General features: G+C 51.3%; 1 protein-coding gene across 3 annotated transcripts in view; it reads right to left on the bottom strand.

Annotated features, from left to right (window-relative positions):
• Positions 1-25934, bottom strand: part of TRABD2B (TraB domain containing 2B) — a 247764-nt gene extending 221830 nt beyond the window's left edge. The window contains exons 1-2 of one of the 3 annotated variants that reach the window (XM_074221495.1): positions 25618-25934; positions 22488-23048 (exon numbers count right to left, since the gene is read on the bottom strand). In XM_074221495.1, the coding sequence (XP_074077596.1) occupies positions 22488-23048; positions 25618-25755 (699 nt within the window). In that variant the 5' untranslated portion in view covers positions 25756-25934. The remainder of the gene's footprint in view (positions 1-22487; positions 23049-25617) is intronic. The other 2 variants (XM_074221494.1, XM_074221493.1) reach the window with 2 other exon arrangements.
• Positions 25935-26693: the final 759 nt, after the last annotated feature.

Below are 26693 nucleotides of genomic sequence, written 5' to 3'. Positions count from 1 at the left end.
GAGAGAGAGAGAGAGAGAGAGAAGGAGAGAGAAAGAGGGAGAAAGGGAGAGATAAGAGTGATAAAGAGACAGAGACAAGGTGTATGCAGGAAGGCAGAAATGGATAGACACACAAGGACAAATAGAAAGACATAACAAGAGAAAGGCAGAGACAGACAGACAGATGGCCCAGAAGGTCAGGGAGAAGAGCTCTAGAAAAGTCCCCAGCACCCCTTGCAGCTCTGTCTATGTCAGCCGTTGCCCCTCACACTGTTAACCACTCTCTTGAGGCTGGCATGGCTTGACTTTTGCTTCAGGGTCACCCTTTCCAAATATGTTGACTTGGATTCATCTGAATTAGTCATAGGTTTAGAGCTGGACAGGACCATGCAGGCCTCATTTGCAGAAGATGAACCTGAAGCCCCAAATGGGTCCATGACCGTCCCCAAGGTCACTAAGGCCGGCATTAGCAGAGTTGAGGATTGGATCAAGATCACAGAGCCCAGATAAGACTCCAGCACCCCCAACCCCTAATCCAAGGCTCTTTCTGAAGCCTCTCTGAAATCCCCAGCCCCCACCCCACCCTCACCCCAGCAGCCCGTCTGTGGCCTGGGAGTGCCTCAGTCCTTGGCTGTCCCTTAGCCAAGGCCAAAAGATTCTCTCTGTGCTGGGTCTGGAGCCTGCAGCCTGGTTGTGAAACCCCAGGGAGGGGACCAGCATTAGGCCATGAGGCCCAAAGGTCTGCTGCCACACCTAAGATGCGACGGCTACAGCCGCTGAGTCGCCAGAGCCCAAGCAGGACAGTGAGCAATGGGACACATGCAATTCTCAAAGAATTCCTCCTTTGCTCAGTGGGCCGCATGCTCAGCTTCTCATGATGTCACTGACGGATATTCCCAGGCATCCACCCTCAGAATTTGTCCCCAAAGTCTACAAGCACAGACCCACAGCCCAGAGGGGATTCAGATTGAGATCGGACTGGGATTACCACCTAGGTCTCCTCAGGCAAGCGAGTTCCCCTGTCTGGGCCTCAGTTTCCCCATCTATAGAAAAAGAGGGTAGGCCTAGGGGAGCCTACTGGCTCCAAACCTGGGGATCTTTTCTCGGAGGAACTTCAGCACATCTCATTCATTTTTCTGCCTTCACAGAGACCCATTTGGATACCACTCCAGGACAAGCTGTCCCCAAACAGAAGGAGCCACCAACACAGGTAGTGAGCTCTCCATGTCTAGACAAGTTCCCCTCCCCACCCAGAAGGAACTAAAGACTAGCCAACCCTGAGGGTCCCTCCCCCCCCCAAATTCCCTTGTCTTTATTCTGAATACATTTCTCTATCTACATGGAGCTACCTCCCCCCACCCCAATAAGCTCTTTCTATCTCCAGCACATGAAACAGCGCCGACTATATGGTAGATGATGAATAACTCTTTGTGGATGAATTGATTCCAGCCTTGAGAGTAGGAGAATAGAATGAGGCCTATCAGGCAAATATGGCCAGCAGGAAGCAGGTACAACAAACACTTATTAAGCACTTTCTGCATGATGGACAGACAAAACAGCCCCAATCACTCAGGTTGGCAAACCTCTCAACCAACCAGTCCTTGAGACAAGGGAGTGTGTCTCCATGCCCATTTTATAGATGATGAAACTGAAGTCCAGAGATGGGAGGGGTTTGGCCAAAGTCACCCAACTGGCAAAAGTCAGAGACCAACTCCTCTGAAGTCAAATCCAGTACTCTGCCTACTCCATCAAATGTTCACACATGCACACTCATACACATATGCAGCTACACAAATGTTCACCTGTGTCTGCACATGGTATGGCACACGCAAACACATCATTCATAACGTTCCTCACAACTCAATCAGCAAGGTGTGGGTTATTATCTCCGTTTTGCTAAGGATAAAAGATAAGAAGTGACCACCAGCTACTTTCCATGGCCTCGCTTTCTGTGTCCCCATTGGCCACTGCCTCATGGCCATACCTCTAAGTGTTGTAAGGAGGCCTTCGCTCCTAAAGGATCTGCCAGAGACACAGAGCTTTCCTTCTCGGGTCAGAAGGCTAGGAGTGAGAGCAGGCCAGTGACCTCTGCGGAACTAGCTTGGCGTGACTGTCACTCACTCAAGGCCTCAGTTGCCCCATTCATAAAAGGAGGAAGAGTGGACTAGGAGATTCCTAAGGTCCTTGGTCTAGATTCATGGTCTCTTCCCAAGGCAGGAGGGGCAAGCTTTTGCACAGAAGACATCTTCTCGAGGTCAAGGTCATCTACCACCATCATGCCAGGCATCTCTTCCAGACTGGCAGCTCTACAAACTTAGGAAAATCAGACCTCAAGAAAATGATAGGAGTGGGAGTTTAGATTCTCTCCAGGATCCTATAGACACACAGTCAAAGCTGAGGAAGCCGTTTCCAGCTCCATCTCTCAATGATCTCCTGTACTGACCCAAGAACATGTACCCATTTCAGTCAAACAACATTTATTAATCACCTACTGTATCAGACATGGTAATGAGTGCTGAGGTGGGAAGAGCCTCCATTCAGAGTTGGGAAGGGCTGGCCTCTGATCCTGCCTGCCTGGGGGACCCTGGGCAAAGGCTTTTGCCTCTCTGGATCTCAACTTCTTCCCCTGTTAAATGGCCAAACCAGGAAATAATTCTATTTCCCATTCCTGGGGCTGAACAGGAATCCTCAACACATCCTTGGAAAGCACAAAGGTTATAGTCTATGACCCCCTCTGTCTTAGCTCTGGTATGAATGTACCGGGTAACTTTTCCTCTCCTTGAGCCTCAGTTTCCCTATCCTTACAATGAGTTTTGGACTGGATACTGTGATTCTGTGAGTTCTAAGGTCAGAGACAGATAACGGAGAGGGCATGAGTTGTCCCCCCCACTCAAGTCTGAAGGAATTCAGGGACCATTACAATGGGACAAGTGTTTGCCCTACCCACGGTCCTCATGGCCTCAGACACCCTCCTGAGGCTTCCCCCTACATGTTCACACAGCAGGTGCTGAATAAAGTTTTGACTATTATTGACTGTATCTATTTGACTGTCATTTTATTGACTGACCAGAGATAAGAGGGAAGGGACATGCCACCTCCTACGGGAAGCCCTTCCTGATTCCCACCCTCCCAAAGGCTCTTGCTTCCTTCGGAAATGGAACATTAAGGATTTGACTCTAAGACCCAACTGCAATTCTATGATCCTAGGAGTAAACTGAGGCCTCCAGTTAGAAAGGGACTTGAGGCTGAGACAGGACTAAGTGAGTGTGAGCTCTTTCCATGACCCCAAGCTGCCCCATCAGTCAAAAGGAAAGAATCCAAAGTGGTTTCCCCAGGAAAGACAGAGAAAGGTCTGAAGGAATGTGAATTATCATTGAATCTGGCTCCAAATCCAAAAGATCAGAGAAATGGGAAAGGCAGATGTAACCACCTGGGCAGGATCAGACACACCATCTGCCCCAAGGGCTTGGATCTGTGATTTTCTGGGTGACCCAAGGGTGGATGTTCTGGCCTGAAGCAGTTGGGTCCTCCACAGATGGGCAAGGAATAACCTGGGAATAAGTTGAAGACAACCCAAGGCAGTTTCCAATAATGATAGATGTGAACATATGGGCATGGGTACCAGGAGAGAATGAGGGAGAAAGGAGAGAAGGAAAGAGACTCAGAGAAGGACAGAGAGATAAAGACAGAGGGAGAGACAGATCAAGAGAGAGATATGGAGACAGAGAGAGATACAGGAGAGACAAGTACAGAGACGTAGAGGGAGGGAGTGAGGCCAAGGCACAAAGAAAGACAGGAACGGGGTGGGGAGACAGAAAAAAGGACAGAGACAGAAAAAGAGTAAGAGAGAGAAGTGAAGGAGCAGGCAATAGATGAGGCAGAGCTAGGAGACAAGGAAGGAGAATGGAAATCACTTTGAATCTGAAGTTGAAAGATCTGAGTTTGAATCCCAGCCCTGCTAATTCTCTACCTATTATCCTGGTAAAGTTCCTTCTTTGATCCTCAGTTTCCCCATTCGTAAGCTGCCCTGGATCATCTCTGAAGTCTCCTCATACTCCAAACAAACCCTCAGAATTTCAGAGAGAGGTAAAAACAAAAGGATCCAGAAACAAAGACAGAAAGGTACCCTCAGCTCTCAGTCATATGGAAATCTAAGGAAATCCCTCAGCTCCCATGGGTAGGGTTTGGTAGTATCACAGCACCCCATGGGTGAACCCCTTTTATTGTCAACCTGCTCTCCTGGCCCTGAGACAAAAAAAGAGAACTCGGGGCGGCTAGGTGGTGCAGTGGATAAAGCACCGGCCCTGGAGTCCGGAGGACCTGGGTTCAAATCCAGCCTCAGACACTTAATAATTGCCTAGCTGTGTGGCCTTAGGCAAGCCACTTAACCCCATTTGCCTTGCAACAACCTTACAAAAATAAAAAATAAAAAAGAGAGAGCTCATTGGCCCACTCCAGATAGAGGGGGGAAAGAGAGACCCAGAATTATACAGTAGGGTTTGGAGAGCTGTTCCAAAGTAGAAAAGAAAATAGTGATGTCTCTATCCATCAGGCAAAGGTAGAGATACAGAGATAGAAAGATAGAGACAGAGAGACAGTAATAAAGCAGAGACACAGAGACAGAGGCAGAGATAGAGACAGACAGGAACAAAGAGAGAGACAGAGAGAGATAGACAGAGAGAGAGATAGAGACACAGAGACAGAAAGAGACAGACAGGGGAGAGAGAGAGAGAGAGAGAGAGAGAGAGAGAGAGAGAGAGAGAGAGAGAGAGAGAGAGAGAGAGAGAGAGAGAAACAGAGGTAGAGAGAGTGTAGGAACAGAGCCAAGCAGGCAGGTAGACAGAGGAGAAGGAGGGAGGGCCAGAGCAGGCCCCGGAGGCCAGGCTTCCCAGGACAGGGCTGGAATGGCCTGGGTCCCTGAGGCTGAGAAGGAAGCAGAGTGTTCCCGGGGCCTTCCTTTCCTGCTGTGTTTGCAGCCCCCACCAGCCCAAAGCGGCTCCCATGGCAAGGAGCGCCAATTGTCCGGGACAAGCTTTCCTGGAATGTCGAGGCTTAACGAGCCAATTCCGTAATTAATGGGGATGAAAGGGGGAGGGAGGCCTCCTTCCATTACAGCTGGAATAATTGCCAGGGCCATTAGGAGGGGGGAGGGGGCTTTTGATCTCCGAGTTAGTGCTCTGAACTTTTTCCAAGCCTGAGGTCTCAGGAAATCACAGAACCTGAAGTGTCAAAGCTGAGGAGGCTCTCAGAACCTAGAACAAAGACTGTCCAAGCTGGGAGGGGCCTGAGGACAGGGGATGGCAGAGCTGGGAGGGGCCTTAGGACAGGGGATGGCAGAGCTGGGAGGGGCCTGAGAACAGGGGATATCAGAGCTGGGAGGAGCCTTAGGACAGGGGATGGCAGAGCTGGGAGGGGCCTGAGTACAGGGGATGGCAGAGCTGGGAGGGGCCTGAGTACAGGGGATGGCAGAGCTGGGAGGGGCCTGAGAACAGGGGATGGCAGAGCTGGGAGGGGCCTGAGGACAGGGGATGGCAGAGCTGGGAGGGGCCTGAGTACAGGGGATGGCAGAGCTGGGAGGGGCCTGAGAACAGGGGATGGCGGAGCTGGGAGGGGCCTGAGAACAGGGGATGGCAGAACTGGGAGGGGCCTGAGAACAGGGGATGGCAGAGCTGGGAGGGGCCTTAGGACAGGGGATGGCAGAGCTGGGAGGGGCCTGAGAACAGGGGATGGCAGAGCTGGGAGGGGCCTGAGAACAGGGGATGGCAGAGCTGGGAGGGGTCTTAGAACAGGGGATGGCAGAGCTGGGAGGGGCCTGAGAACAGGGGATGGCAGAACTGGGAGGGGCCTTAGGACAGGGGATGGCAGAGCTGGGAGGGGCCTGAGTACAGGGGATGGCAGAGCTGGGAGGGGTCTTAGAACAGAAAGTGTCGGAACTGAGAGGGGGTTTAGAACGGGGAAGGTCAAAGCTGGGAGGGGGCTTAGAACAGAAAGTGGCAGGGCTGGGAGGGGTCCTGGAACAGGGATGTCAGAGCAGGAAGGAGCATATAAATTGACTTTGAGCCAGGCAGGCCTTTAGTGACCACCTCACCTAATCTTGGTTCAAGTAACCCCAGTAATCTCAGAACATACTGAGAATTAGTGACCCAGACTCTGCACTCTCAGCCCAAGCCCAGCTGGCTGCACACATCACTGAAATCGCCTCTATTTTCCCAGAAGTCTCTGAGTTCTTTCTTCCCCTTATTTTGATGCTGAACGTCCACCAGCCTAGCTGGCTGCCTTCCCAGGAGAGAAAGCAAGAGATAGACAGGTAGATCCATACATGTGGACATACAGACACACATACTTTCACATGTAGATAGATGATAGATGGACACCCATAAACATGCATACACATAAAAATACATGCATGCATGCATGTGTGTATGCATTTTTAAGAGAAAGAAAACAAAACCCAAAACAACAGCACACGGTCAAGAAGGCCCTCGATCCAGCCTCCTCTGCTGGGTTGTGCCCAGCCCTCTGCCCTCTCAGATGGGCCTGTGCAAAGGTCATCCATCGATGGATGAGACGACCACCCAGACCCTCCCCAGGAGGGCCCTGTCTGGTCCTTCACAGGAGGCTGCTCTCTTGTCTTTGATTTTTCTTCCAGTACTTGAACAAGGGTTTGAAGCAAGTGCCAGAGGCAGGCCAGGGCTTCTGCCCAAAGTCCTTGGGCAGAGGGAGGAGGTGGTGGGGCAGCTAAGGGAGGTGCAGGGAGGTAACTCAGTAACTCTAGGGGGAGCCTGGCCTGGAGAACGGCCTCTCTACATGGCACAGACACAGGGAGCCCAGCCAACCCTAGATAAATCCTGTCCCAAGTCCAAAGCCCAACTTGCTCCTGTGACCCAAATGGTCTGTGGCCCTTGGAGGCCATGGTCTCCTCCAGGCATTCCTGTTTTAAGAGTCAGAAGGAGCCTCAGGAGAGAGTGGCAGTGGAGTGGAAATAAGAGCCAGGGTTGAGATCACTTGGTCTCCGAGAACATCCCAAAGCCTTTCTGGAGATGCCAGGCAGTTAACCGTGTCAATCTCTCTGCCTCACGCAGCCCTGTTCCCAGCCCTGCCTACAGGACCAGAGCCCGGTACCAGGCCCCAGCTGCTGTTGTCACTCTGAACTTCTCCCCCAGTCCTTCCTAAGGCCAACTAAGTCAATCTGTAAGTCCACAAGAATTCACTGAGAAGTCTCATTGGATAAGCCACTGGTCTCAAAATTAGCAAAGACAAAAATGAGAGAAGTGAGAGGGACCTTGAAGACTATTCAATCCAATCCCCTTATTTTAGAAAGGGAGAGACTGGGGTCAGAGGGAAAGAGACTTGGATAATGGCCACCTTATTCATCCATGTTGTTCCCTCTCCAGAAATAGAGGGGCACCTAGGTGGCACAGTGGATAGAGCACCAGCCCTGGAGTCGGGAGGACCTGAGTTCAGATCTGGCCTCAGACACAATAAATGCCTAGCTGTGTGACTTTGGACAAGTCACTCAACCTCATTACCTTAAAATAAAAATTTAAAAAAATTTTCGGTACCCACTGGATATATCCCAGGTTGAGCAGTAAGACAGAGGCAGCTTAGATCAGACCCTGGACTCCAGTAGCTCAATTTAATAGAGGAATACAATGTCAATAGAAGTAACCAAGAGAATAGCATAGACCAAACTGTGCTAAATATAAGCGAGAGGTATAAATCCAGGAGTCTGTACTGAGAGGAAAAGGGTCTCTACTGGTAGATGGGGATGGGAGATCAGATTGTAGATCAGAGAAGACAACCAGAAACAGGTGACATTTGAGCTAGGCTTTAAAGGATGGATAGGACTCATCAAGTCATAGCCAAGGGGAAGGGAAGGCATTCGGGTCAGATGGAACCCTGAGATGCCAGCCAGCCTGGACCACTTGTCAGGTGCCCCCACATCCTATGCTTCTCTGATCATCTAGCCTCTAGGTTCAAAAGGGAAAAAGTTTGAGAGTGAGAGACTGACAGATGGGGAGTGAAGACATTCTGAATTTGAACTAGGACCCGGACACATTTGCAATATGATGTCTGTTTTCTAAACCTCAGGGTCAAAGAATCCAAATTCAGAAGAGAACTCAGAGATCAGAGACTAGCCCTCTGGAGTGACCAAAGAGGAAACTGAAGCTCATAGAGAGCAGAGTTTTATAGATCCCAGAGATCCAGTCTGTCTCATGTTCCAGGTAAGGAATCACATGGCCTGAGATCCAACAGAGATTTCTACTGAACTTTGCTGACTCCAGTCTGCAGCCTAGGAGGGGCTTGGCCTGGGTGAACTAGAAGGGTCTACCATTCTATGGGACTATGGACAATGCTGTTCCCTCTCCAGTCTCAATTTGTCCACCTGTAAATTATAGGCTCTGGTTAGGGGAATCTCCAAGGATTAATTCTCTCTGGTTCACTGTAGATGAGAGCACACGGAACTTATAAAGAAGGACATCATTGCCCTGTAGAGCATCCAGAGCCAGGCAAGGAGAATGGAGAAACTTGAAAGAAGTGGGGTTATTTATCTTAGAGAAGATATTGGCTGGGCTGTTATCTGGAAGAGAGATTGACACCTTCCCTTTAGGGGCTCCAGAGGGAGAGCCAGTGGCCGTGGGTGGCTGGGGAGAGGGGATAGTTATAAAGAGGTCAATTTAAGCTTGATATTAGGGGACATGATCTAATGCTGCCTTGATGGTTCCTGAAGGATTTTTGAGCAGAGGCTAGATGAACTGTTATCAGAGTAGTGTTGAGGAGACATATATGGTTGGGTCCAGATGGTGTTGAAGTCTCCACCATTCTGTGAGCAGGCAGGGGGTGGGTTTGGCCTGGGCCTTGAAGGATAGCCAAGCTAATGAACTGATGGAAGGAAGGAAGGGAAAGGGAGGGGATTCCCCATCCAGACAAGTCCCCTCGTTTCACCGGGAGCCTCTCCAGTGTGTTTGTAAAGACAAAAAGGAAGCCTTGCAAACAACAGAAACTCCACAACAGGCTACGGTGGCCTCAGGCCTTGGGATGTGTGAACCGATAAATGTCACTTGGACAAATATTTGGAGCTGTTTACAAAGGGGTCTATTAAATCCTTTGGAAAGTCAGGGCCTGGCTGAGAGTTTGATTTCCACAAGGCTGTCCCAGCATAAACAGCAGAAAGAAGGATGGGCAGGCTGACTACTCTGACATCTGGGAGCCCAGGATGGGGGGGGGAGGAACTGGCAGGGAGCCAGGCCGAGCGGCCCGAGAGGGTCCTCACCAACATCTGAGAACGCAGCTCAAAGGGCCCTCTGGACCATGCCCTGGTGTCTACACTCCTGGAAGAATTGCCCTGAACAGGGCAAGGAGGAGGATGCCTGGTGACCATCTGGACCTCAGAGTGGGTAAGGCCCAGGGGCCCTCATCTGTCCCTGGTCCAATGAGGGGGGCAGGGAAGGAGGCACAGACAGGCAAGGTAATGGGAGGAAGAAAGCACAGGGTGTCATAGGAATGGAGCAGAAGGGACATCTGCACTCCATTCTGGGCAGGAATCTCAACTCCAATCTCCATAAGCTGAACCATCTAGAGTAAGGGGAAGCTTACTCCACCCCCAGGCAACCTGCCCTTCTTTGAGATAGCTCACAGGACTGGAAAGCCTAAAGCTGACTCCATCCTCATTCTTACCATCTCCTTCTATCATACCCCACCACACACACACACACACACACACACACACACACACACACACACACACACACACACAAACACACACACATGCACGCATACCCTTTTGGGTCTGTCCTCTAAAGCCAAAAACATGTCTAATCTTTCCTTCCTTCTATGACAACCCTCCAAATACTGAATTACAACTCACATGTTCCCTCTGAGTCTTTTCTTCTCCTGGCTAAAGATTGCCAACTCCTTCAACTAATCTCCATATAACGCTTTCTTTTGGAGGTGATAGGGAGTCATTGACAGGTCTAGAGCAAGGGGGTGGTAGGGTTAGACCTATGCCTTTAAAAACATTTTGGCAGCTTTGTGAAGGATGAACTAGAGAAAGGGAAAGCTAAAAAGGAGAGAGAAGAACTGAGAGGTGATTGTGGGGGCCCAGATGAGAGGGGATGAGGTCTGGACTAGGGTGGGACGGTGTGGATGGAGAGAAAGGAATGGAGGTGAGAGATGGTGAAGAGGGAGAAATAACAAGATTTGGAGACCAACTGGATATGGGTAAGGGACTAAAAGAGACCATGCTAAAGATGAAGATGATGGCCCAAGAGAGCAGGTTACCTCCCAGGAGAGGTCAGAGGTTATGGAAAGTGGAAGTCGGGGTGTTTGGTGGCTGCATTCATTTCCCCAGGTGGCTAGAATAGACAACTTTATGCCAAGGTTTACTCACTTCAGAACCCTTGGCTGTGAGCTAGAGAGACATAGCCTTGTAGGATCTGAGATCTGGAGCTCAGAGGGTTCAAAGAGGGCAGCGAGGTCAACCCTCCCATTTTACATAAGAAGAAACTGAGGCCCGGACATAGGAAGGAGTTTTCCTAAGGTCACAAAGGTCACTAGCGGTAGAGGTGCCTCTGACTCCTCGGAGATGAGCGCTGAGTGACTTGTCCACAGTTGCTTTCCCATTTGACTGAACAGTTCATGAAGAGGCAGTTTTTCAGAGTAGGAGCTGAGGCGCCAACCCAGATATATTCTCTGCCTCCATCTGGGGTGGCGGGTTGGATATACTCAATTGCCGCTCTTCATAGAAAGGATGCCAATAGACAGAACAGGGATGGGGTCTGGGTCAGTTAATACCTTCCTGTGGATCTCAGTTTCTTCTAAAATCTGAGGGTTCTCTCAGTTTGGGCATCTATGAACCTGCCTAAGGTCATTCACCATCTCCAAAAGCCAGCCTTTCTCCACAAAGACACAAAACTAGAATTTAGGTCAGCCCCCCAGTCTGGGGGTCTTGTAGCAAAGAGGGCTTGAGTTCAACCTCACAGTCAGTGTGAAGAAGGGAGACCATAGGTGTTGACTGGTGGCCATATTTCCTTTTCTCTCATCCAAATGCACTCTAAGCCGCCAGGCCCCAGTGAGCTGGGCCGCCCCCTCTGAGGGCTTACCCCTCCCCAGGGCCCACACATGGTTCTCGTTTGCCGGCTTTCGCAGTTTCCCTTTATCCTGTGAGATGCTGCTAGGATGACCTGCAAACAGAAGCTCTCACCGGGTGTCCTGGAAGAAACCCAGGATGCTAGGAGAGTGAAGGGAAAGGAAGGAGGGCACAGGGGATAATCAAACCTAGATTTCAGGGAGCGGCCCCTGTCACTGGCTGCAAAGGTCCTCCGGGTCGGAGGGTGGCCATGGCTGATTCCAGCAGATGGCAAACCTGTGCTTCTGGAGGTAATGGCCCAAGAGAGCTGGTTACCTCCCAGGAGAGGTCAGAGGGCCAGAGGAGGTTCAGGGAAGGTGGGAGTCGGGGTGTTTACCCCAAGAGGAAAGAGAGTGTTTGGTGGCTACATTCATTCACCATTCATGTACAGATCCCTGTATGGGGGGGAGGCAAAGTTTAGATCCCAGGTCTTGACCTCACCCTGAGCTGTTCTAAGATAAGAACCCCACAAGGATGACGATGACCTCCAAGCAGTCAATCAGAGAGGAGGAAAATGAGAGCTGGGTGAAGTACGAGCGGGGCAGATGAGGAAGAGCTAGGTCTTAACAGACGATACAGGATGAGGATGATGGAGGAAGCGTACAAACTTTTAGAACCACAGCTGGAAGGAGACGTACTTTGGAAACTGTTAGACATGTTATAAAGAACACGGATTTATTATCATTAATGTTATATTTAGAAAACATCCAACAGAGAGCCCTGAGTCTGTACTTCAGACTAGAGGAACTAGGGAGCTATCAGAGATTCTAGAGGAAAGGAGTGACAAGACCAGATCCATGTCTTCAGAATAATCTGTGTGGGGGATGACTGGAGAAACCAGAGACATGGAGACCAATTAGCAAGTTGTTGCAAAGGGCCCAGGGGAGGTGGGACGAGAGCCTAAGACGGAGCTCCATATGGCATGCTGGAAAGAAAACTTCTTTTAAAATAAAAGATATAGTTTGAATCCTGCCCTGCTAGCTTTTGTCTACATAGCTTGGGTCAGTCATTTCCTTTCTCTGGATCTCATTTGTAAAGTGAGAGAGACAACTCCAAAACCCCAGTTAGCCTAGGCTCCTGCAAATTAGGAAGAGAAAGGGGTAGATATGAGAGATGCTTAGGAGGTAGGAAGGACCCTCTTCAGAAGGGGGTAAGGATGAGAAGTAGGGAGTTGGGGGGGGGGGTCAAGATTTTCCCAGAAGTGATTTTTTTAGCTATAGTAGATCCCCTGAGGTGGGGAAGGCTTGGGTCCTGAATCTTCAGCAGGTAGGTCTCCCTTCATCCCCCAGGAAAATGACCAGACCCCTGGGACTGGGACTGGCTCATGCTTTGGCCACCCCCCATGCTGTCTGTCAGAAGTGATGGGTAGAGGCTGGGATCTGGGAGGGCCCTGACCAAGAGGAGGTTCAGGGAAGGTGGGAGCTGGGGTGGTTAAGCCCAAGAGGAAAGGTGTTTGGTGGCTACATTCATTCACCATTCATGTACACATCCCTGTATGGGAGAGAGGCAAAGTTTAGATCCCAGCTCTTACCCTCACCCTGAGTTATTCTAGGAAAGGGTGAAGATGATGGAAAGATGAAGATGATCCCCACTGGCCAAGGACAGTCCCAAGTCTTTACATAACCTTATTGTAGAGGGGGAAGGCAAATCCCCCCTTCAGAAAAAGTCAACCTCTGTGCGGTGCCTCTGTCCTCACTGGCACTGGATGCCATCCATCTCGTTAACTCACTTTTAAGGCATCATTTCCCCTCCAAGCTGCTGGCCTCAAGCCCTGAGCGGAGCCTCGGTCGGGGGCCACAGGGAGAAAAAGGCTGTTTGAGGTAATCCGGCATCCCCCCTAAAGCCCGGATGAATGGCCCAGCCGATGCTTGGCTGGGGAGGGGGCTGGCTTCCAAAGGCTCCAGAGCAGCCGCTGACCAAACAAGATGCCCCCCCACAACCTTCATTAAGGCTGCACTGGGGGGGCCCAGTAATCCCATCAATAGAGACAGCCAAGCTGGTCTGCCCAGCTCCTGGGGCCCAGCAGGAGGAGTCAGTCAGTGAAGGCAGACCTACTGAACTGAACAGCTTCCTCTGGGGGGGGGCTGAGGCCAAGGCATGGGGATGGAGGACCAGGCCATGGGTTTAGAGCTAGGCCTTAAGCCCAACCCCCAAGTGTGAGAGAGGAAACTGGGTGAGGACTAGAGAGACAGACTGGGTGACTTGACCAAGGCTACACAGGCAGTATCATAGAATCACTGGTCTGAATCTTGCCGGGACTGAAAAGCCAGCAGGAGGGAAACTGAGCCCTCAGAAGAGACCTCAGAGGTCTTCTGGCACCTCGGATTGGAGGAGAACATGGAAGCCCTAGAAAGGTTTTGATTTTCCACAAGGTTCCACTGGCTTTAAGCCACAAAGCCTGGACTTGAATCCAGAACCCTTGACTCCAATTTCCATTCCCTTTCCATCAAACCATAAAACACAGAATGTCAGAACCAAGAGGGACCTTGGAGACCATTGACCTAAATTCCTCATTTTAAAGACAAGGAAAGCTAAGACCCAGTAGGGTTAAGTGCCTTTTCCACAGTCACAAAGGGAACATTTGAACCCACAACTTTGAAATCCAAGCTCCAAACAGGTACCATGAAATCAGAATAACAGAGAGCAGGCAAGGGCTGAGAGGACATTACCACAAAAGGGCCTGAATAGAAGCCCAGTCACATACTGGCTGGTGACCCAGGACAAATCTCAATTCCCTCCTCTTCCAATGAGATGGCTTACGTGAACAAGACTTTCCCGGACAACAGCCCAGGCTCAGGGCCTGGGCATCCATCCACAGAGAAGCTGCCACCTCAGGGACAATGTAGGAGGTTTCAGGAACAGAGTACTTTTTTTAACTACTTGGGCCTCAATTTCTCTAGGTACAAAGTGAAGGGGTTTGTTTAACTAATAGCTCACAGTCTTGTAGGACCACAGGACTTAGAAAACACTTTCCCCATGAAAATCCTGTAAGGGAAGTAGTAAAAATATGCTTATATATCTCCATTTTACAGATGGGGAAATTGAGGCCAAACACAAATAACAGAGTTGAACTAGAACGATGCAATGGGGAAGACACCCAATTGAACATCCCAGGACCTGGGGTCAAAAGCCAGGTTCTGTTACTTTCTAACTGGGTGACCTTGGATAAATTACTTCACCTCAGTTTCTAGAAAATGAAGGAGGTAGACTGGACCAGAGGTTTGTCACAGATCCCTTTGGTAATCTGATGAAAGCCATGAACTCCTTCTTAGAATTACGTTTTTAAATCACAAAATAAATGCGTAGGATAACAAAGGAAACCAACCCTATCGAAATATCATCTTCAAAATATAGTTACCCCCCCTACAACACAGGAGTCAGGGGCACAGTGCCACCCCAATCTGGAAAATCTGCAAAACAATGTTGGCCCTCCCTTTGTACCAGAGAAGAAGTTTGGATTTTCCTTTTTCTTTTAGGGGGAGTTTACCTTATTGTAAAATTGGGGGTGATATAGATATATAACTATTACATTTCTCTGGATTTCCAAGCTTTTTCTGTGTTATCTGTTGGCCTCTTGTATGGGGCTACAGCTTCCACAAAAATCTCCTTCCCCTTCTTAAGCCAGCCTAAGATATATGGAAAGTTTGAGGGAGAAAGTGGGGATGTGGAAGGGAACATTAGCCACATTTCCTGGGTCCCAGTGAAGAAGGCTCAGAGGTCCCATCTGATCTGGGTCTGGTCCCTCTTCTAAACTGCTCTGGCACCCAACCATGACCTCTCAGCTGCCTTCTGAGCCTGAGGATCTGTTTCTAAGATCTTCTGAAGGTGCGAGGAAGGGAGGAGCCCAGTTAAGTTGCTTTCTGTGGATCTCTGGAGAAGGTCTCAGAGCCTGAGGATCAGGAAGAAGCAGGTGGCTGGTCAAACATGAACAGCATAGAAGGCCGGCCCCAGCTGCCTGGGCATCTGGTGGGAGGGCACAGATAAAAAGCTGTGTATGAGGATCAGATTTAGAAACAAGCTAGGCAACAGGAACGTGAGCAGCTCCGAGAGGCGGCAAGTGGAACTAAGGCAAGAGTCCATGGGAGCTAGGTCCTGCGTCTTTCTTTGTAAAAACAAATAGGGTTTGGTTTTCACCAAGACCCATTTTACAGAAAGGAAAACTGAGATTCAGAGATGGAAAGGCACTTGACAAAGGGCGACAGCAATTAGGTAAAAAAATTAAAAACAAACATTTCTAAAGGACTGTTAAGTTTTAAGAATCCCTCTATAAACATTAACACTTACAACTAGGGGCGACTAGGTGGTGCAATGGATAGAGTGCCAGACCTGATTTCAAATCCAGCCTCATTCACTTATTAGCTATATGACCTTGAGCAAGTCACTTTATCCTTTGTGCCTCAGTTTCCTCATCTGTAAAATGAACTGGAGAGGGAAATGTCAAACCACTCCAGTAATTTTGCCAAGAAAACCTCCAATGGGATCCCAAAGAGTTGGCCACAACTAATTGATTAAGCAAAACTCACAACCATGCTGGGTCTAGCTATATACATATAACATCTAAAGATATTATAGATTATCTCTAGGCTATAGATGAGTAAACTGAAGATGGTAGTGGTTAGATGACTTGCCGAGGGTCACATGGCTAGGAAGTATATATTGTAGGGTTTCAAACCCAGAGCTTTCTGACTTCCTTCTTTACTATTCCATTTACTGTCCAGAAACAGGGGAAGAACACCGTTCAAGAGACCCAAGTTCAAATTCCGCTTTATATCCTAAGAGTATGTGTGACCTTATGGCAGTCACTTAACCTTCATGAGTCTATCGATCCTCCACTTGTAAAATGAAGAGGCTGTGGGTCTCCAAGGTCCCTTCTGATCAAATAATAAGGAAACAATTATTCACCTACTGTGCACCAGACAGTGTAAGATATTAGGGAGCCAGACTCTAGGTTGGCTTCAAGATAAGAAGATAGCACAGTGGATAAGGGGGGTGGACCTGGTTCTAGGACCTGAGTTGGAAGCCAGTTTAGGTGAAATCTGACCCAACTCCAACCTCCCTGGTGAAAGTTCTAGGCTGGCCTGGGGCCCTGGACATTCCATCTAGGGGACCACAACCCTCCTTGTCTCATGTGGGTAAGAGAGGAGAGATGATACGACTAATTCAGAACATCTCAGGGTCTTAATGGTTGAAATGAAGGCTGAGCATGCTAATCAGATATGGGCCAGTCAATAAATATTTCTTAAGAGTTTCCTCTGTCTGGGCAAGGTGCTAAGCACCCAGCAAAAAAAAGACAACACCCTACCACCACCACCATCACCAGTCTCTGATTTCAGGGAACTTTCATTCTGGTAAGGTAGAGAACATGTCTATATAGAAGTGAATTTAAGATGTGGTGGTTATGAGAAGGAGGGCAGTAACAAGAGGGGGATGTAAGAGGGGAAGGAAGGAAGGAAGGAAGGAAGGAAGGAAGGAAGGAAGGAAGGAAGGAAGGAAGGAAGGAAGGAAGGGAGGGAGGGAGGAAGGGAGGAAGGGAGGGAGGAAGGGAGGGAAGGTTGGAGGGAGGAAGGGAGGAAGGAAGGAAGGGAGGGAGGAAGGAAGGAAGGGAGGGAGGGAGGGAGGAAGGGAGGGAAGGTTGGAGGGAGGAAGGGAGGAAGGAAGGAAGGGAGGGAGGGAGCAAGGAAGCAAGGAAGGAAGGAAGGAAGGAAGGAAGGAAGGAAGGAAGGGAGGGAGGGAGGGAGGAAGGGAGGAAGGGAGGGAGGGAGGGAGGAAGGGAGGGAAGGTTGGAGGGAGGGAGGAAGGGAGGGAAGGTTGGAGGGAGGGAGAGTTGGAGGGAAGAAGGGAGGAAGGAAGGAAGGAAGGAAGGGTTGGAGGGAGGAAGGGAAGGAGGGAGGAAGGAAGGAAGGAAGGAAGGAAGGAAGGAAGGAAGGAAGGGAGGGAGGGTTGGAGGGAGGAAGGGAGGAAGGGAAGGAGGGAAGGAGGAAGGAAGGAAGGAAGGAAGGAAGGAAGGAAGGAAGGGAGGGAGGGAGGGTTGGAGGGAGGAAGGGAGGAAGGGAAGGAGGGAAGGAGGGAAGGAGGAAGGAAGGGAGGAAGGAAGGAAGGAGGAAACTGAGACCCAGGAAGGGGAAAAGACTTGCTCAAGGTCACACCAATGAGTAGCAGAGTAAGAATTCAAACTCAGGTCCTCTGACACTGATTGATATGAATTCAACCCTACCTCCAAAATGTGAATGGATGAGTGCCACTTACGAGGACAGAACTGGGGAGGTCAGGAAAGCAAGCCGTGGGATGCTGGCCACCCCTGGGAAAAGCCCAGCTCTCAACGGAGACAGAGGGGCCCCCTTGGACCAGTGTCTGTATCCATGGATTTAGGGCAGGACAGTGAGCCAGCATTTCCATTCTCCCCCTCCCCTCTACTCCTCAGCAGGATCCACTTGACACCCTCCACTCCACAGATCACCACACAGGCTCCAGGGATTCTCAGCCAGGGAGGAGCTGAGTTTCTTCCAGAGGCTACCTCAGAGGCTATCCCACCAGACTGCCAAGGACCTTAAGGACCAGAGCAAGAATCCCAGCCTTGGCAAATGTCAGAGCCGGGAGGGACCTTGGAACATGGAACAGAACGTCAGGCCTGCATAGACCTTATACAGAACAGACAACATCCGAGCTGGGAGGACAGCTCTAGACAAACCCCAACTAAACCAATCCCCTCTTTTCATTGACATGGAAATTAAACTCAGAGATGGAAAAATGCCTTTTCCAAAATCAAACTAGAGACCCATTGCATCATAGAATGGAAGATGATTGAATTTTACAGGAAAGGAAACCAAGTCCCAAAGAAACAAGGGCTTTTGATTTTCAAGTCTATGAGATACATATACATACCAAAGTAAGTCTCATCACCTCATTCTATATTTCCTAGAACGCAGACTATCTGAGGAGGAAGAATGATCATTGAGCCCAACCCTTTCTTTTCCAGAGGAAGGAAGGGATGGCCCAGAAAAAGGAAAGTAACAAGCTGACCGTCACACTATGGAGCCCCACAGCTCCAAGAAACTCCCCCGAGTAGCCAGGAACACTCATCTAACTCCATGCACCTGAGACTGAGGGGAGGGCTTTGGATCTGCAGTCCCCCCCCCCACACACACACATCTGGTAAGCCAGCCAGGTGAAACAGAGCTGAGGGGGGCCCAGGGATGGGAATTTTTCTCCCAATCACACCTGGATTTCCTCGGTGCCCTGACCCAAAGGACTCCTTGGACGTCAACCCACAGCATTCCCCAGGTGCCTTGATTTTCTCCATTTCTACTTATCTATATGTACTCCCTTATTTGATTCTCACAGATGGCCTAGTAGGGAAGACAGTGAGGTCTCATAACCATCTATCGGTGGATGGGCAAACTGAGAAACAGCAATTCCTTGAGCCAGAGACTTACCCAAGGAACCAAGCTTTTTACTAGCAGGGGTGAGACCTCAAAGAATCATAAAAACATAAGAAATCACCAATTACATAAAATGATTATCATTTTATCTAAGGAAAGGGGCTTGAAACTGGGAAGGACTTGGCTACCATGAAATAATAGCTGAGGTGAAACTAGAACCCAGGTATTGTGCTCATGGATGAATCAAATCAAAACAATGTGGGCCAGGAATGCAGAATACATGGACAAAAGTAAAACAACCCCTGCCCTCAAGGAACTTTAGTTCATGAAGTGTATAGCTGGGGAGATCTTTAATTATTGTCTGTGAGTCCCAGTGTCCAAGACAGCATGAACGAATGAATGGATAGGTAGTGGGTGGATGGATGGATTGTTAGGTGTGTGGATGGATGGATGGATGGATGGATGGATGGATGGATGAGTGGATGGATGGATGGATGGATGGATGGATGGATGGATGGATGGATGGATGGATGGATGGATGGATGGATGGATGGATGAGTGGATGGATGGATGGATGGATGGATGGATGGATGGATGGATGGATGGGTGGGTAGGTGGATGGATGGATCAATCCCAGTACCCTCAGCAATAGGGCCTCTCTCAGAACTTCTGGACCCCTTTATCTGTCCACCAGTCCCAGATAAATGCAGAAATCCAATAAGAAGTCTAATTTCTCAGTAAATATTCCCTAAGAAGTCAAAATGTGTGGCTTCTTTGGGCCTTGAAGAAAAGGAGAAAAAGAAGCTGGGACAAGGTATGTCAGTGGGGAAAGAAGTGGGGGGCAGGGGGAGAGAGCAGAGCAGGAAGAAAGGAAAAAAGATGAAAAACAAAAGTCACCTCTTTTGAGTTTGTTTTGGTAGCTGGGCCCCGGGGCAGCTCAGCCCAAAGGCAGAGGAGAATCTCGGGACTGGAGCCCATGGGACAAAGCAGGAGAGAGTGGGCAGCCCTGCCTCAGGCTAAGGAGTAGGGTCATTCTCTGCTCTCCAGGAGGGGAAAATATTGCCTTCCCCCTACAAGACCAAAAACCAGAGCCCTTTTTAAAGAAGCTATTTTAAGCTGGTTTTTCCCACCCCCCAAAATATTTTGCAATAACAGTAACGCAGAGAGCAAAGTAAAAATAAAGTATCTGATGCTCTTAGCAGATATTTTGGGACAATAATGCATCACAGATGTTCACATCAAACTGTGTGCACGCCCCAGGGGCCGCGGGCACGCGCAGACACACACACACACACACACACACACACACACGCACACACACGTGAAGGCCTCCACATTCCTGGCTCACTCAAGATGCTTCGCTGGCTGGCCAGGGCCAGTAATTGCTTCTTCCTGATTTAGCTTCCCATCAGCCTCTGAGGATGGAGGGCAGATTTCAGCACCTCTCTCCAGAACGATAACAGGACAAATTGGCCCAGGCGGATCCTTTCACAGGTGGTGAAGGCTTCAAAGATTAGGGAGCCGAAAGCTTGTCTGGCTCGGGGTGCCTGCCCCTCTCGGCTCCTGCAGTCGAGCCCAGGAAGTAGGACCAGGGACTGGAACCAAAGGGCTGCCAGGGGGACTCTGCCATTGGTGCCGTCTGTGCCCTCCAACATGTCATACTCCCCTCTCCCAACCTCTGGAGGGGGGTATGGATATAATCTCTGAAGACCTTCCCATCTCTGACCTTCCCTGTCCTCTGTTCTAAGGTCTGCTCCCACCTCTGACCTTCCTATTCTCTGTTCTAAGGGCTGCTCCACCTCAGACTTCCCTCTTCTCTGTTCCAAGGACTGCCTTCATTTGACTTTCTGTCTTCCCTGTACTGAGACTCCCATCTCTGACCTTCCATCTCCTCTGTTCTAAGGACTGTTCCCATCTCTTGAGTCTCCCTGACCTCTGTTCTAAGGCTATTTTCATTTCTGACCTTCCCTCTTTTCTGTTCTGAGTGCTCCCATTTCTGACCTTTCTTGTCCTCTGTTCTAAGGGTTACTCCCATCTCTGACCTTCCCTGTCCTTGGTTCTATGGGCTTCTCCCATCTCTGACCTTTTTCTCCTCTGTTCCAAAGACTGCCCCTATTTGACCTTCCCAATTCTCAGTACTGAGACTCCTACCTCTGACCTTCCCTGTCCTCTATTCGGAGAGCTGCTCCCATTTCTGATCTTTCCTATCCCCTGTTCTAAGGACTGCCCCCATTTCTGACCCTCCCTCTTCTCTATTCTAAGAGTCCTTCCATCTTTGACCTTCATACCCATATACAATTGAATCAGTTTTCTAAGAGGCCTCTTAAAGCCTGGAGCCATTTCACAGAGGAATTCTCACTGTTCCTGGGTCTCTAGAATAAGTCCTGACCCAACTACGCCAGGGGACAGGGATCTCTCATAGACAAACCCCAAATAGACCAAGACTTCTCACTGGAAAACCTTCCCCAGCACCACCACCACATGATCTCCAAGTCAGAAAAAAAGCAGAGAGTTAACTGCATGGGACAGAAGGATTCAGATGTTCATGACACAGGGTCAGAGGACTCAGAGCTAAGCAGGTCCATGAAGATCATCATATCCAAATCAATCACTTTATAAATGTCCTTAGGTCACACTGTCCTTAGGTCACACAGCTCCTGAGAAGTGACACACCCTTTGACTCTCAATCCATTTCTACAATGTTGAAAACAACCATCAGGGCCAAGGATGCCTGAAGGAAACAGAACTGAGTGAACCTGGAGAAGGCAAAATATTTTCCACCTAAGACGAACGCCAGAGCCAAAGAAAGCCCAGGTCTGGCCTGGGGTGACCCAGCTCCATGGGACTGATACGGTCCTCGCCACAGGCTCCAGCCGGGGGGCACCTGGTCATGCAAGACAAAGTCTCCTTTCATTTGGTCTAGCAAATTAATCTGTCCTTTTTGCTTCCCCAGGGAAAACCCTGCATTTTTCTCTGGGACAACAAAAGTCCTAGATCCCCCAGGAGGGATCACTTTCCTACCCTGTTTCCCTGGTTAAAAGCTTGAAACTACCAGGGCCCAACCCCTCTGGCAGATCAGGGGCCTTGCCACAGACCTAATAGACTTTCTTGTGTTATCATCATTGCCAAGCCTGACCACATTGAGGGGCAGTGGCCCTGCTCGCCCTAGGAGGGCCCTATGGCCTGTATCCAGTTCTGTGGGGGCTGCTTCCAGGGCAAAGCTGGGGCTGAAGGGCTCCCTTCCCCAGCCATGTGACCTCTGCCCACCGGAGAAGAAAGGTCGCGGAGAAACGGACGTCATATTACCCACTAAAGGCTATTAATGGGCCTCTCAGAACATGCTGTGCTAATGCCCTCCCTTCCCTTAAGTGGGTTCAGAAATCAAAAATGGGTTCCTGAGTTCACACATTTTTTCCACCCTTCTCTCAGAATCATTAACCCAGAAATGCTGATTGCTATCTCCTTCTCCTTTAGCCACCTTGATAAAAACTACTCCAGGATGGGGGGGGGGGGGGGAGCAAGAGGAGAAACCAGATAGGAAAAAAAAGCAGGTTACAGAAAACCAATGGGCCCTGGAGCCCCATTCTACCCCCAGCCTCAGACTGGGTTTACATACCCGAGTAGCCCCTGCCATTGACCTGTCCAGTTCCTAGAATTGACATACGCAAACCTATACTCTTGGCTCCCTCATTTCTAGGGCCTCAAAATGAACATTCTCTTGGCTTCTTGGAACCCAAGCAACCAAACCCAAGAGCCAGCTATTCTCTCCCCTACCCAAGATGATGAACTGCCAAGCCAGGCTGTCCTCCACAGGCAGGAGGCCCAAGAACACAACCATAGCTGCTTCTGTCCCACTCCCAAGTCACCCCTATTAGGCCATCAACTGCCCCCAGGGTTAGCCAGGCTCTCCACGCTCAGGACAGTTTGCTGGGTCCCCAGGAGGGACCAAAAGAAGCTCAGCCAGCCCATGTGGTTAGAAGAAGAGAAAGTCATGATCCTACCTGGGAGAAATTGAGACCATTAAGTGGGTGGCACTGCTCTTCAACCCTCTCCACGGCTCCCGTCCGCTTCTTCAAGCGCTCGGCCTCCTGTGCCAGGTAGAGGTCCAGCACTGGGACACCTCGTGAACGCACATCTGTCTCAGTGAGTGAGTTCACCATGAGCATCACCCAGACTGGACGCTTGCGTTCCCAGTTACCAGCAATGGCGTTAAACAGGTAATCGGCATACAGGCCTTTGCCCCTCTGGTCCGGTGTCATCCAGGTGGGCATCATGAGCTTCACATAGTCCAGGTGGCGTTTGAGGCGCCGGTAGAGCTCACGGGGCAGCACGTCCTGGAGGTTCTCACCATGGGGCAACAGCTGGCAGCTCGCCAGGGCTGAGATGGTGTAGGGGTCCGTCAGGTCAAGCTCGAAGTAGACCCGGGCACTGGCCTCAAAGGCAGCCTTTGAATTGTCTGGGATGAAGTCCCAGACGCGTGTATATGGAACATGGATGGTACCAAAGAGGTAGGCAGGAGGGTCCCGACGAATGGTCCAGAGAAACGAGTTCAGGTCTCCCTGCTACCCAGTGAGGAAAAAGAAGAGATAACCAGTGATTAGAACAACAAAACGAGCCCTTCACAATCTCTAACACCACACTAAGCAACAAGCATTTACTGAGTACCTTCTGTATACCAGACACTGTCAGGCTCTGGAGACAAAACTCAAGAAGTTAATGGCCCGGCCTCTGCAAAGTCTCTTTCCAAACTCTGCACCCAGAGCTTTGATCTTCACTACAATGTAAGCACTTATTAACATCTACTATATTCTAATCCCCAGGCTAATCAATGGAGATGGAACAAAGGAAACATTCCCTGCTCTGCAGAAGTACCCAGTACAGGACAAAGTGCTATTTATCCCTATTTTATAAGGGAGAAAATTAGTTTGGAGAGAGAAAGAGACTCTATGTCACATAGCTAGAGCTCAGGAGGGTGGTTCTTGAGAAGAAGGCCTGGGCCAACCCCAGAAGACAGCAGATACCCTCCGTGAGAGCAGGCAAGGCTAGAGCTTTGGATTCCATGGTTCCAAGACTTACTGGGCAACTGTGTTCCTTTCCAAATCTGTGAAATGAGAGGGTCTCGAAGGTGAAACGAGAGATGATCAGAATGATCAAAATCCATTTCCACTGGGTATATAAATACTGAATAAATTCCCTGGGCCTCAGTTTCCCTCTCTTAAAAATAAAGTGAAGGTCTCTGAGGTCCATCCTAACTCTAGTCCTAAAATCTCTGCTTCTCATCCTGCTCTCTGGAGGGTTTTTCCAGGGATGGAGAGAAAAGAGAGAATATATTTTTTTCCTAGAATCATAGAAGGTTTAGAGGTTTGTTCTTTGACTTTTTTTAATGGAAGGAGCAGAGATCCACTGGCCTTGGTTACAGACTTAGAACAAGTCCTTTCTCCTGTAGAGGCCTTTGCTCACCTATAGACCCCCTCCTCCAAGCCCATTCCTCCCCCCCCCTAAGGTTTCTCCAAGTTCTAAAATCCTGTGATTCTAGTGAAAGGGAGGGAGGGAATGATGGATCTATCATGTGTCTTGGGCCCATGGGCATTGTGGACACTGGGGGTGGGTTGGGGTAGAGAGGACCAGAGTTGCATTCCCAGGGTGCTTTAGTTACAGAGCACCTTATATGCATATCAGTCTGCTCATCTGTTCCCCAGAACAGCCTTGGGAGTTGGGTAGAATTTACTACCCCCATTTTACAGCTAAGGAAGATGAGGCCCAGAAAAGTCAGGTGACTTGCCCACGGACAGACAACTAGTTACAGGGTTGGCTGGAGCCCAGGTTTGGTGTTCTTTCCACTTTTCCAGACCAGAGTCCTCTCCAAAACTTTTGGAGGCCTCTCCCTGATCTGGAGCTGGAAGGAACTTTAGAAACCACATCTTACTCAGGAAAAAAGAAAAACAGGCCTGGGAGGTAAAATAATGGCCCAGGGTCATGTAGCTAATAAGTCTCTGAGGCAAGATTTGAATCCAGATCTTGATTCCAGGTCTCAAGTGCTGTTCACTAAGCCTTGCAGTTAGTCATATGAAAACTCCCAGGCTGTGTACAGCCTGGCGTAATGCCTCCAAAGGGAGCCAGGACCACAGAATAGCCCACTTCTGGGACTCTTCCCTGCCCCATCTCCATCTCAGAGAAGAAGGGGTGAGTATCCATCCTCCCCAAGCTGAAGAAAGAGCAGGAGACAGGCCCAGGACCAGGAAGGGGAGCTAGGTAGATGGGGGCAGGGGAGAAGAAAGAGAACTTTGCCTCTGGTTGGCACAGAAGTGAAATGATTGGGGGAGTGGAGAGGAGGAGGATGGAGAGGAGAAAGGGTCAGAGTCCTGTCCTGAGGGAAGTTTTGGGGAAGGAGGAATGGAGAGGGGAAAGTTTTTATGAGACCCCATAGCTCTGATGGAGAGGAAACCTACTGTGGGAATGGGGGCAATGGGAGGGCTTAGGTCAAAAGAATTTTTGAGGAGAGAAGTTGTGTGTATGTGGGAAATAGGACTGGAGAAAGGGGCTCAGTCCAGAAGGTAGGCTAAGGAAGAAAGTGACCTCACAGCCCCACAGAGCCTGACTGGGGAGACTTTGGGATGGGATTGGTGTTTCACTGGGGGGGAACTGGGAGTGGACGGGGGACTGGAAGGAGGCAAGATATCCCTAAGACAGTGCTAGCTCAGGCTAAGAGAAAAGTTGGGATGGAATCAGAGGGATTGGGGACCCAAGGAAAGGGAGACACCCTGGGGTGCCCTGGGCTATGAGAAAAGCTGGGGTGAGGTCAGGGGGGTTGGAAGCCAAAAGAAAGGGAGACCCCCTGGGCTGCTGGCCCGGGCAATGAGAAAAGTTGGGGTGAGGTCAGGGGGGTTGGAAGCCAGAGGAAAGGAAGAACCCCCCCGGGCTGCTGGCCCGGGCTAGGAGAAAAGTTGGGGTGAGGTTGAAGGGGGTGGGGGCTGAAGGAAAAAGAGACACCCCTGGGCTGCTGGTCCGGGCTAGGAGAAAAGTTGGGGTGAGGTTGAGGGGGGTGCGGGGAAGCCCCACCGGGCCCTCTCTCGAGCCGGGTCGGGGGCTAGGGCGGGCGGGGCGGGGTGGCGTGGGGGGGAGGGTCCTCACCGATCCCGGAGGTCGGCACTGTCCCCCGGCGTCCAGCGGCTCCCCGGAGCCGGAGCAGGCTCCGCGCAGCAGCAGCAGCAGCAGCAGGGCGACGGCGAGCGCCAGCCCCAGCCCGAGTCCCGCCAGGCTCCCGGGCATCGTGCCTCGCCGGCCCCTTCGGGCTCTGGGCGGCCGGCCCCTTCGGACTCCGGCCGGAGCGCACGGGGAAGGGCGCGGAGCGAGGGCGCGGAGCGGGGAGCGGGGAGCGGGGTGGAGGCGGAGGGGACCCCGGCGCCCAGCCCGAGTCCCGCCGCCCCCGCCGCCGCCGCCGCCTCCGGCCCAGGGATGCTCCCCGGCTCCCGGCCCCCCGGCGCCCCGGCCTCGGGGCTCCCTGGCTGCCTGCTGCCGGCCGCCTGCCCTCCTTCGGGGCGAGTTTGCGGGCTGGGGGCGGGCGGCGGCGGGCGGCGCGGAACAAGTGCGGGGCGGGGGCGGGGCGGGGCGGCCCGGGGCTGGGGGCGGGGGCGCCGGGGTCCCGGCCGAGCGGCCCTCAGTCCGCCCCCCCCGGGGCCGGCCCGCCCGGACGCCCCCTCCCCAACTTCAGGGGCCCGGCCGCTCCGCCATGCCGCCGCCGCTCGCCGGGGCTCCCTCGGCTTCCCTTGGCTGGGGCAGGCGGACGGACGCCCCGGGCAGATCGCGGGCGGGCCGGGCAGAGCCGGGTCGGGCAGAGCCGGGTCGGGCCGGGCCGGCTGCGGCGAAGTCGGGCGGGGGCGGGGGCGGGACGGGCCCGGGGCCGGGGCCCGGGGCTGGAGCCGGGGCCAGGCCGGGCCGGGCCGGGGCCGGGGCCGGGCCGGGCAGGGCTGGGCTGGGCTGGGCTGGGCCGGGCCGGGGGCAGCAGCGCTCCGCTCCGCGCACGGGCTCGGCGAGGCGGGGACTGAGAGGCATGTCAGCGTGTCAGACACACACTCACACACTCACACACTCACTCACACACGCGCGCGCGCGCCCAGGGAGGCAGAACTCCCAGCCGCTTTCCAAACTTCCCATCCCCTCCTCCCTCCTTCCCTCCCCGCCTCCCGCTCCTTGTCCTGGGCCTCCCC

The sequence above is a fragment of the Macrotis lagotis genome, chromosome 2, assembly GCF_037893015.1.
Source record: "Macrotis lagotis isolate mMagLag1 chromosome 2, bilby.v1.9.chrom.fasta, whole genome shotgun sequence".
Classification (NCBI taxonomy): Eukaryota; Metazoa; Chordata; class Mammalia; order Peramelemorphia; family Peramelidae; genus Macrotis; species Macrotis lagotis.
The sequence above is the reverse complement of the archived record's forward strand: the minus strand, read 5'-3'. Positions and strand labels throughout refer to the sequence as shown.